At 33.4% G+C, this 12476-nt stretch overlaps 1 protein-coding gene across 4 annotated transcripts in view; it reads left to right on the forward strand.

Annotated features, from left to right (window-relative positions):
• The window catches only part of PPP2R5C (protein phosphatase 2 regulatory subunit B'gamma), an 81414-nt gene extending 69160 nt beyond the window's left edge, over positions 1-12254 (forward strand). For all 4 annotated transcript variants that reach the window (XM_083840152.1, XM_083840153.1, XM_083840155.1 and 1 more), the window contains 5 exons: positions 473-600; positions 2142-2243; positions 4262-4334; positions 6716-6832; positions 9624-12254. In XM_083840152.1, coding sequence (XP_083696278.1) covers positions 473-600; positions 2142-2243; positions 4262-4334; positions 6716-6832; positions 9624-9755 — 552 coding nt within the window. In that variant the 3' untranslated portion in view covers positions 9756-12254. The remainder of the gene's footprint in view (positions 1-472; positions 601-2141; positions 2244-4261; positions 4335-6715; positions 6833-9623) is intronic.
• Positions 12255-12476: the final 222 nt, after the last annotated feature.

The raw sequence follows: 12476 nt of genomic DNA on the forward strand, positions 1-12476 counted from the left end.
CTTGGTATTATTTGCTGCTGTTCACCATACTTAATTTTATTTCTTGCAAAAAGTCTTCAATTCTGGCAAAAATGGGGTATCCAAATTTTAGCATTATTTCTTTCCAAGAGCATAATACATGAGTTCATATTGGCTAATTCACTTAAGCTCTTCTGTTAGGCATACCACTTTTAAAAGCATCTTTCAGAAGCACCTGAACCTTTTCAGTACGTACTGTTTGCATTTCACTCTTATGATAAGAGTTCTACAGATACTCTTTCTCTGGGCGAGAAAAAAGTCTCTGCTTGAATTTTCTGTTGAAGAAAAAGTAGTTTTTCTGTCCTTCCATGAGTAGCTTTCAGTTCATGATACAAAAATCCAAATCTCAGTTGCAATTTTTTTTAACCTTTCAATTATTTTTACCAAATGTTTCCATTATATGCTCTTTAAGGGATTGTCTGAAGAAGTGTTCCTTTTTTCCATGTTGTCTTAGGTGGCAGAGCGAGCATTATACTACTGGAATAATGAGTATATTATGAGTTTAATTAGTGATAATGCAGCAAAGATTTTACCCATCATGTTTCCATCCTTGTACCGGAATTCAAAGACACATTGGAACAAGTAAGAAACATTTGTACGAATAAAATTGTGCCTTCTTTTATGTCTAGTTTAGGCTTGAAAAGTGGTTCAGATCTTATCTTTGAGTTGATAGTTTTAAATGTGCTAAGCTGTTTATTCTATGACATTAAAGTTACTGGGTAAGGAGGAGATTACTGTAGTCAAAATATTAAATATTAAGAAATGAAGAAGAGGATAGCATTTTTTCCTTTTTTAATTAAACTGTTTTAGTACATCTAATCCATGACACTTTTATTAATATAAATTTGGCACTAATCCATAGTTTAGATATTTCTAAAGACAAGCTATGATTTCTGATATCTAACCCCTTTGCTCATTTGCATTTCTTCTAAATTCTAGTGGAATGTGTTGTAGATCAGGAGTTTTATTTTCCTTTACTTTTCTTGTGTGTTTTTTTCCCCTTTTTGTTTACTGTTTTCTTTCTCCATTGACTATTTTAACTTTTTTTCCCCACAATAACATAGTACTTACACATGAAAACAGTCCTGGTCAGCTCCTTCCTGCAGCTGTTCCATTGTGAAGGGCCTCTTTGTTTGAGCGGTTGTGCAACTGCTGGGATGGTAAAAGTATCACAGCCTGGTGCTGGCCGTGAACTGAGGACTGATGAGGGGTCGGCCAAAAATACCTAATAAATCTGCCACTAAACATAGGAAAAGAAATGGAAGATAAAGTGATGTTAAAGTGATTGATTACTGTCGCTGGTTTTAAGCAGTAACAAATAATGTACTTATTAATAAACTGTGATTCAGTGATGCAATTCTACATAGTCAATATGGATTGTCAGTTATTTTTCTGGCTTTCAAGGCCATGCAGTCATTTTGTTCTGAGCAAAGTCATGCTACCCCGTACAGCTGCACTCTCACTTGCGACTCACATGCATGATACAAAGTAATCACTTAACTGATTGCTTCTTTCTTTGGTTGTAATAATCAGTAAGAGATTAGACTAGAATTGCAAATTACGCTGTAGAAGTAAGTGCTTCATAAGTCACATGGGGTTTTTTGATTTTTTTTCTGTTGTTTTCCACATCACTTTTCTAACACTTTTCCAAAGAGTCCTGGCAAAATTGTGTTGAAGTAAGTGCTGTTGCTGTGTGGCAGTTTTCAAAATGAATGGTGTCTTTTCTAGGCCCCTTGTAGTTCCTTTGATTTGTCAGTTCCCAGTAAGTTACTTGTATCAATAACTTTAACACCATCTTGCATTTTCTCTAATAACTCTAGCTTGGTTAGTGTCAGCTACTAAATTTCAAACCTAGTCCTCTGATACACATAGTATTAAAAATTAAGTTAAAGCTTCAAAAGTATATGTGACTAGTACCATAGAGTAAGTAAACTGGTAATTTTAGCACTCATGTTAGCCCTTCTGAGGGTGGACTGAAACTTCCATTAACTAGTGTTGTTTCCATTTTTTTCTGAAATGATGTAATTTTCCAGTTATGTAGGCTATTGGCCTCTGTTGACCAGGAAAAAATAGATTTCAAAGTTTAAAGTACTCTGAGTTTCAACCAGAAGTTTTACTTATAGGACAATACATGGCTTGATATACAATGCTCTGAAACTCTTCATGGAGATGAACCAAAAACTGTTCGATGACTGCACACAGCAATTTAAAGCAGAAAAACTGAAGTAAGTTTTTATGTTAGTGTGTCTGTCTGTTCTTGAATAATTTGTTCAGAGTGCTTTAGCTCTGAAAAACTACTGTCTCTCTACTGGGAAGTTGTGCCCATTTGATTACAGTACAAGTCTCAAAATTCACTTGGTGAAATTTCTCATATATGAACTCTTTAAAATCTTCAGAATAGGGTGCTTCATGTAGTCTTTGCTGCAGATCACCATCTTCCTGATGAAAAGTAATTTTTGGAGAAAGATGCTGCTAATCGCGGAGCCCAGCGTAAAAGATCTCTTGAACAGCTTAGTTTACATCCTGTGTTTATTTTAGCATGCTTTATTTACCCAGTGTTGTTTTCTCTCATGTTGCCACTTGGTTCTTCCCAAAACACTTTTTGTGTGTTTTCAGCATTGCATTGTGTGCGCACATGTGCATGTTTTCCTTGAAATTCTCCAAGACAAAGTTGTCACTTTTTTGTAATACATTATTTGCCAGAAGAATCCTGATGAGTTTAGTACATTCCTGCATAGGCCAGTGAAACAGCAGGGAATTGGAAGCTAGAACACTTCTGGTTTATGCCCAAAAATGTGGCTAAATCTTATGATAATAATGTCACTTATCTTCTGTTCCTCTTTTTCCCGTTAGACATAATTTCGAGACCCAGAAATCAAATGTATTAATCATATGGTGCTTATTTTAGAAACTGGGGAGCATAGTTAGAAAGGCAGTATTGAAAATACATCAATTTGAATTCCATTTTTAATTTCAAAGTGACCAAGGATTCCCTTAAGTAATGTTTCAAATTATACACCTATATTAAAACAATATACTGGAAGCAATATGAATTTCTAATGTGGATGAATTTGCCCAAATTTTGAAGGCAGTTATAACAATTTCAGTAGAAATAAGCTTGTAGTATAGCATAAATTTTTAAGATACATATCATAATGTGAAAATTTCTTTTTTGTTTTTAAAAGAACAAAGACTATACATCTCTCTCTTCCCTTATAGCGAATAAGTAGAACCCATTTTAAATTAGAAAGCAGTCTATTCTCCTTTGTTCTCTTTGTTTTATGCCTATTGGCTTTTTTGGTTGTTTTGGGGAGTTTTTTTGTTGTTGTTGGTTGGTGGTTGTTTGGTTGTGTTGGGCTTTTTGTGGTGTTTCATTTGAATGTGAACTAAGGCAGGCAGAGTACTAAGGGTTACATCAAAGCAAAATAAAATCCCTCTCCGCACCACAGCTTAGATGGGGTGGGTGTCCTTCTACCCCACTCCAAACCTAGCTTAATGAAAAGTTGGAGACAAATTGTGTGTAGACTTGTTTTTAAGTATGGATCATCTGCTCAGTGTTTTGAAGTCTGAAAGCCTTTTTCAAGCACTCTTGAGCTAGAAGCCCTTTTAAACTCTGCCACCTTGCAAACGTGTTTGTTCTAGTCTGTGCATGAAGTTGATTATCTATTAGAATGGGGAAAAACAATTTTTAAAATTTAAGTTACATCAGGCATAAATCACAGAATCATAGAATATCCCGAGTTGGAAGGGACCCCTATGGATCATCGAGTCCAACTCCTGAATAAAGAATCAAACCTTTTCGCTTCTTTTTAGTGTTCAATACAAAATATCTCTGGGTGTTTTATTTCAAATTATTACCTGAAGAAGTTGGGCTGACAATAAGAATCCCTGCCCTTTATATATTAAAAAGTTTTTTTTAAAAAAAAAATCGAAACTTTTGAGTTGTAACCATTTAAACACAGTCACAAAAGACTAACTGGTATCAGTCGGTTTGTTGCTTTCATAAGTGCATTGGTGTTCTTGTTTTTGTTTCCTTTTAATGTTGTTTTTAAATCATGGGGTATTGATACAATGCAAATTGTCCTGTCAACAGTAAGTGGTGTTTTGGGTGGTAAGCTGGAACAAGCATAGACAAATAATTTGTTCTGGTGAAATTTTTCATACTTAAGAAAATGTACACAAGTTGTGATACAAGATTCACCAAGCTTCTTTTGCTATTTTTGCTTTTAAACTTTTCTTTCAGAGAGAAGCTAAAATTGAAGGAACGGGAAGAAGCATGGGTTAAAATAGAAAATCTAGCCAAATCAAATCCCCAGGTATTTAGAAAAGATTAACATAACATGTTCATGTTTAAATACTTTAGTTTTGTTAAATATCAGTGGGGGAAACAGGTCTGACTGATCATGGAAATAAAGCAATTTCACTAATTGTATTATGAAAGATATACAATAAAAGTACTTTTAAAATTTGTAACCTTTCTCTTGTGCAAGTAATTATTTAAAAAGAACAAAAAAGGTTTCTGAAAAATATGATGTGAAGTACTTTTTCCTTTTCTTATAATAGGAGATATACTGTATTGCGGTTTGAAAAGTTATTGTGCAAAATTATGGAAAATATAGAGATGCCATAAGTGGTTTCTCTTGAAAAGCTGTTTTGCAAACAATATATTACAAAAGAGATCTTTCTGCAAACTGTGAGTTATGACTGGTCAGTTTTCCTCTGTGTCAAATGGATTAAAGTAATATTGTACATTCTTGTCTGCTGCATTTGTTTTCATATTTGCAATGGGCTGGTCTTCTGATGGACCTGCATGTCAGGTTCTTGCTAAAAAGGAAAATATCCTGTCAGGCACTTGTTGAAGTAACTTGATATTATTGAAACTTTGATAAAGAAAGGTTCCTTTAGACTACTTATTTTGAGATCATGGGATGGTTCAACCTGGATTTCCCCCCCACTTACCCACCCTCCCATTGCTTGGGGAATGCTATTTTTATTTTTTAATGAAAGGTCATTTTTCTTTATCTCAATCATGCTGACTTGCTGCTATGAGGGAAAAGAAAAGTTTCAATTACTTTGCAGCAAGAAACTTACTGTACTGTGTCTTTGCAACTCTGAGTTTAAGTGGTGGAAGATTGAGTAATGGTACTCTATAAATGGAAGCAGGACACTTTATGATCTCAGTGCTATTTTAAAAGAAATTATGGGGTCATCTTTTTTTTCAAGGGAGAAGGAATTTCATAAATGTTTATTTCCTCTTGTGGCATTTCTCGGGGAACAACTACTAGTGTGCTCAAATAAAAAAATGTTCAAATCAATTGGTACCACTATTGACAATAGATCAGTTAAATGAATTTAAAAAGAACTGTGTGTAATGAAAGTAGCAATGATTTTTCAGTGACAGAACGTTCTCTAATCAGATAGTCTATACAAAAGCCCTGGTTGAAGAGTGTTTGATATACACGGTCACTTCCTAAAATAAATGGTGAACTATGCATGTCTGACTAAAGAAGTGGGTAGACTTGTGGTAGTAAAATATGCAGTACTACAGAGTAAAATTGCTTGTCTTCCCAATTAACTTTATAACTCTTATAACTGTTATAACATTTTCTGAAACTGGTAAGCACAACCTGTATACAGTATATTCTGTACAGTAGTCTTGAAGAAAGCTGGTAATTGCAAGCAATTTAAAATATGATTAATTTGAACACAGAATGCTCCACTGAATAAAGAACTGACATAGGTGTATAGGTGCTTCTAGCATACTCTATAATGGATTTTAGCAGTTCCACTTCCCACCCTGAATTTCTATTAATGTTTACTTTTGTCTATTTACTGACAATTCTTGTTCAGAGCTATTCCTTACTCTACATGGCATAAGAATGCATTTTAAGATTTTTAGATCTTGATAACTTGTTAAATCCTTGCTGTCAGTGTCATCTAACATGCATTATATTATGGGTACACTTAGATACTAAAATATTTTTGAAGAAAAATGGTTGAGAAAGTGCCTGTGTGTGTTCATAAATGAGTTTTGGTTTAAAGACCACATCTCATCTGAGTTAAAATAGAATTTAAACTATTGATAAATCATTAAGATTGCAATATTTTGATTTAGTTTACAGCAAACTTTAGATACTATACAATTGTTTTCATAGCTTTTTTAATTCACAAAATACTTGAATGGCTGCTTTATTAAACTTCTCTGTCTTAAGCAAGTATTTCATTTTGAAATTATTTTACATCTGTATTAACCAAATTGGTTTTTTAACAGTATATTTTCTTTACAAATACAAAATTGCACCAGCAAGTTAAATCATTGTGTTTAGGTTGCTACACTGATCATAAATCAGTGACAATGTATTAATAGACAATAGACAACGTATTAATAGGGTTTCGGTTGCCAGAATAGAAAATCAATACTGGCAAAATCTGAATATATTTTAAAATTCAGTCTCAGATGAAGCATAATTTTTGTATTCTGACTGTATTTTTCAACAGGACATTTCTGCCAAAATGAAAGTATTAGAGTTCCATTTTTCTCCATCTTTCATGTGCACTTGGGAGGAAATTTATTACTTGGTACCTAGAAACATAAGATAAGCTAATCTCAATTATAACATTCAGGTGCTCTAAATCACTCTTAGTGTGTAGGTATTACTACTAAGAATGATAATTTTAACACTTTGCATTTTATTAGTACCCAACATATAGTGACACGAGTTTGATGAACAGTCCTGTTGCAATGGAAACAGATGGGCCTTTAATTGAAGATTTGCAGATGCTGAAAAAGACAGTGAAAGAAGAGGCTTGTCAGGTAAAACTATGTGAAAATAATAAAGCACTCATTACAAATTGAATTAGTAAATTATAAATCTGGCAGAGTTGCTCTTAATTTTATTTACTTTGTTAATCCTATAAATGAATTTGAGTTACATTTTCATCTCTTACTGTTGTCTCCTAAAGTAATAAACTTCATTAGAGCTGCAACTTTAAAGGGATACTGTAGCAGCAAAGAATATATTATTATATACAGTTATGCTTGTGGGTCTGCTGTATGGGTCTCTTTAGATAGTTCTGCAAAGGTTTTGTTTCCTTTCAACTTAGAAATAGCTGTCTGAGTCATGACAGAAACAAAGGCTATGCTTTAAGGATAATTAAAAATATGGCTAAAATCCAGTGTTCTATTCTCTACATACCAGTTTTGTTTATTAAAAAACATTTAAAATAGTCAGATTCTAATGATGACATTTCTTTTGTCTGTTATTCAGAGCCTTCTTTTTGGCTAAAGCTACTATATCCTGACAAAATTTATGAAGTGTCCGCCATTAAACTTGTCTTGCTTACATGTAGGCTGTTTTCCTCAATCCACCATCTGTCATGTTCCATTACCTAGTAAAAGGCAGAGTCTCAAGGCCATTCCAACCTTTTTGTCTTTGGCTAATGCTTAGTGATCTTAAGGATTTTTTTATATTCAGTTAAATGGAACAAGAGTCCTGACATTAAAACTAGACATTTGGAGAACTATTTGAACTAGGAGCTAATGGAAGATGGTAACAGGGAGCACTGCAATATCACTAAGATGTCTGGTAGAATGTCAGTAATATGAATACCTCTATATCCAGCAATTTTTGAGACCAGAGAAGTGATCTCAATGAGTGGTTGAGATAGGAGATAAGTTCTGTTAATTTAAACAAAAGAATCAGACAAGGAATTTAATGAAAATAAACATATGGTGAGCATAACATTCCACATTAATTTTGTAGAATTCATTAAATAATTAAAATTATATTTCTGCATTATTGTATTTTATGTATTATAAGAAATATGTCATTTCGCATCCAGTAGGTTGAAGTTAAAAAATATATATGTATGTATGCCCCAAAGTTATGCTCTGTGATGGCTGGCTTTTAAATAGTCACTTCTGGAGTGGATTGCAGTGAAGCTAATGGAAAAGAAACAAATTGTAAAAATAAATAAAATTCCAAAACTTAGTTTAGAACTGTTGAAGCGTTCTTTAACCGTCACTCCAGGTGCATGCTTCCTGCTTTTCTCTGTTCAGAAAGTGTGCAAGAGGTAAATGAGATTTTTCAAAGATAAAGATCCTGTCTTAGCAGAGCTAATGGGATGTTTTGAAGCAGGAGTTACTATTAACAGAAACTTAGAGATATCTCTGAGAAGTATAAAGCAAGAGGATTGGTAAGTAGCTTGCTAGAGAGGAAAAACATTGATTAAGGTTTAGGGTACTGTAGATAGCAGGCTAAATGCAGGTAGGATTCTTAAATTTCTGAGTGGACACTGTAGAGAGAACTACGTATCCCTTGCTAAGTACTATCAGAAATTGATGTTAAAACAATCTACAACAGTTACCAGTTTAAAAAAAAATTAAGTCAAAAGCAAAACCTAGTGTTCTTAAAACCAAACTTGAGAAGTGAGAACTATGTCAAGTTCTATACGGTTTCAGTGAAAGTAAGGCTTTGTTGGAGGTTCGGAATGTAGCAGAGTGTCAGTATTGAAGAGGTGCTGCTAGAATGGCTGAGGACAGTAGAACAGCTTTTCTTCTGTACTGGACTCTGGCAAAGCTGAATTTGGCCACCATGTATTACTAACTTTGTGAACATGCTAGTGAAACAAAGGCAAAGTAAAAGCTGCTCAGTTTTTATATGGGCCTTTTTTTTTATATTTGAGTCCTATTATAGGGCTGTTGGGGAACAATGGAAGAAAAAAAGAGTGAGAATAAATGGTTGCTTTTCTGTGTGAGAAGAACCAAACAGCAGCATGCCAGATTTATCATGTAACGTTCACTGTACCTGAGAAAGAGGGTGAGAAATGTGAGGTGACACCACTTACAGATTGCAGTTGTGTGGGTTAAATGAAATTGTACAGGGTGAGAAAGTGCAGACCTAACTGAGCTCGTATGTATGGGGCAGCGTAACAGATAGGAAAGGGAGGGCATGCAGGGGGATGAGAATATCTGCAGAAAATCAGTCACCCTTCTCAGTCATCTTACTAGGTTTGTGTTCATGCAGACAACTCAGAAGACTTTGAGGATAATTTGTTAAAGAACATCAATTAACATCAGTGATCTAACAGCTGAATTAGGGTAGATGAGAAGGACATGAGGACTGTATGAAGGCATCATTATTTAATGATACTTTGACAGGAATATTGTCTGGTTTTGACAGAGCATCAGTACTCTAACACAGGAGAACCTTAATTTTTCAGATATGTGAATGGTGCAAGCATGAAAGAAACTAAGATCATTTATCTAGGATGTAAAGAAACACAAAATGAAAGATGTTAAAAGGAGAGGTTTTTTTATTTTAAGGAAGGTTATAATCAAGGGACAATCATGGTAGTAGCATCATAAATGCTAGCAGCTCTCCTTTCTTTTTTTAATGTTATTTTCTTCTTAGTAAGAAGAAATTGTTTTTCTTTGACTTGAGACTGGATAGCTGGTGGAATAAACAGGAGACAGTAAAAACTTTTTTCCTTATTTTATTTCAGTCCCTGAAAGGAAACTGAACATACTGATATGGAAGAAATATTTTAAAGTAATTGTTCAGTAATTAATATTTTTGGTTAACTTTGTTCCATTTTGATTTCAGGCACAGAAAGATCAGAAAAAAGATCGTCCTCTTGTGCGACGCAAGTCAGAACTGCCTCAGGATATCTATACCATGAAAGCCTTGGAATCACATTGCAGAGCTGATGAATTAATATCACATGATGGGCATTAAACTATTCACAGTGAAATATTATTTTGAAGGAAAAGTTGTTTTGTTTTTTGTTTTTTTTTTTTTTTTCTGGACTCAGTTCTACAGTAGAACTTACTTTTTTGTGCCATACCAATCAGTTACACACAAAGTCAAAGCTTTCTTCAACCCAGTTCTGTAGGCAATAACTTAATAGAGTATGCAGCTCAAGATTAGTAGTTCAAACAATGGTAAATTACCCAATTCCAAATGCAGAATGTCGGGTTGACTATAATCAAGTGGACACAATTTCCTGGAGGTGTTATCATAGTACCAGCTAGCTGATAACGTAGTTTTTTATCTTCATATTTGAGAAGAGCATTCTATAAACTATTTCCACCTAAAGAAATGAATGACCAATAGTTGGTACTAATGATAAATGTGTATTTTCAAAAGCAAAATTATTTCAAATTTAATAATTAAACTTTTTGTAGGATTTCTCAACTTTATAGTTGTTTCCACGTTATTGCTGTCTTGTAATATACCAGCAGTTTTGAAAATACACAATTATTCTTTCATACTTTAAAACATGGCTTACAAACTGGTAACTTTCATGACAATCCTCAATCATGATTCCTTTATAAGAATTATGTAAATTTTTTTCTCCTTTACTTAGGACAAAGATATAGATCTATATATTCCATGTCCTAATACTTTATGTATATTTAAAGCCATATTTTCCAGTCTCTAGTATATAATACGGCACCAGTATTTGAGATGTGAACTGGTAGAATAATTTTTCCTAAAATGAAAATTTTGTTTATGATGACTGGGAATAAACTGAATATAAAATTTCATTTTAATTTTTTTCAAGTCAATAAAATACTTTTTCACTGTTTTCTCCCTTATCTGAGCTTTTAATACTCAGCATTTTTCTTGGGCTCTAGGAGTTCAGTATTCCATGGCAGATATTGTGTGTCATTTCAGCTGCATCAGTTTTTATCTGAAAGATGAACATAGCCTTTCAGGAAACAAAACATTACAAGCTTGTGTAATTAAGTAAAATGAGGAAAAGAACAGACCCTTGAATTCCATTCTGCTTCTTTTTTAAGAGTCTAAGAGCTGAGGGGATAGTGACCATACTTTTACCGTGAAAATATTTTTTTGTTGTAGTTGTAAAGAGCATATTTGCTGCAAATACACCTCACAAGTGAACTGAAAATGCATCTGAATTGCTGATGATCTTCAAATGCTGCTATATATTCCACAAGATTACTTGCATGTAATGAGCTTTTTGTTGTAGATGGAAAAGCACGGGAGGAAAATCTTTTAAAATATAGTGCTTTGTCTTCAATATTTGATTTCTCTCAGGGTGGCCAGTATTTTGACTTACTTATCCTGCTTACAAGCTGTTTGAAATGTGTTCTGCTATTCTAAGTGGGTGGTTAGTTTCTTTTGTCTCTGGCAGTAACATGATATAACTATGTTTAATGTCTTGATGCATAAAGAGATAAAAACGTGGCTTCTTTAAAAATAGTTTTGTTTTATTTTTTAAGGAAGTATAACGTCTCCTGCATCCATGAAAATATTGCGCAAAGCAGACATTCATAGTAACCTTGTGCAGATGTAGTGCCTGCTGTTTGTTGGTTGCATTTAACATACAATTTCCAATATTTGTTACATTGTCTATTGGAAGAAAATTGTTGGTGGTAAACATTGGCTTACAACAACTAAATTTAAAGACCAACCCAACCTTTAAGTGGAACGTCCACTGCGTCTGAAAACATTTCCTGTAAAACTTGAAAAAGAATATGCTTTACCATTAGGATAAACTATATTAAAAGAAGTTTAAAGATGCCTTCTCCTTTTGAGGGAAAAAGGGTGCTTTTTTAATTGTGTAAAGCAATGTCTATGTATTTTGATATACCATTGTTTGAACTTCCATCTTTAGCTGGTAGATTATCAGTTACCTTTGATTTTGGGTGTTCAGTATGTTTGTGCAAGAGGTTGCTGAAAGGAATTATTCTTATGTTACCCAAGGGAAAAAGAAAATGTATATCAATGTTTGATTGATTGTGTGATGCTCAACCTATAAGAACATCTTTCACTGTCTAGATTTAATTTCTGTTCTTTATTGAAGATAAACACTCACCAAAAAGGGAAATGTTTAGAGACTTAAATTTCACCATAAATTTGTATTTGAAGTTTGGGCCACTGGACATTTGTTTAGGCATATTCCAAATCTATTACCACTAATGGTTTAGGATGTTTATTATCAATATTTATATACTTATAACCCTTTACTAAACAATTCTAAAACTAATACGTGCAAAATAAAAAGTAGAATTTTGGTGACTGTTGTTCTTCATAAAGTTCTGTGTTTGACACCTTTTCCTGTTCTCCAAAATTACACCTGTACATCAGGAATGTCAAAAGTAATATTACAAGTGTCTTTTTAGTGTGGCTTTAGTATGGCTTCATTTTAATATTGTACATACATTGTACCTTGTTTTATGGTAATAAGTAATAAAAATGTAGACTTCATATTTTGTACAGAATCGTCCTATGTACAGAATAAAAAGTTCCTAGAAACAGCAAAAATAGGTAAGTGGAACAATTATTTTTCATTAGACAATTTCTGTAACACTGTTAGTGGAATGTTAAGTTCAAATGTACCTACATATTTTTTAACATTTTGTAATTCAATTTTTTGTTCTGGCATTGTTTCTGAAGAACTTCATACACCTGCCATTTAATATGCTTTTA

This window comes from Anser anser, assembly GCF_964211835.1.
Source record: "Anser anser genome assembly, chromosome: 5".
NCBI lineage: Eukaryota > Metazoa > Chordata > Aves > Anseriformes > Anatidae > Anser > Anser anser.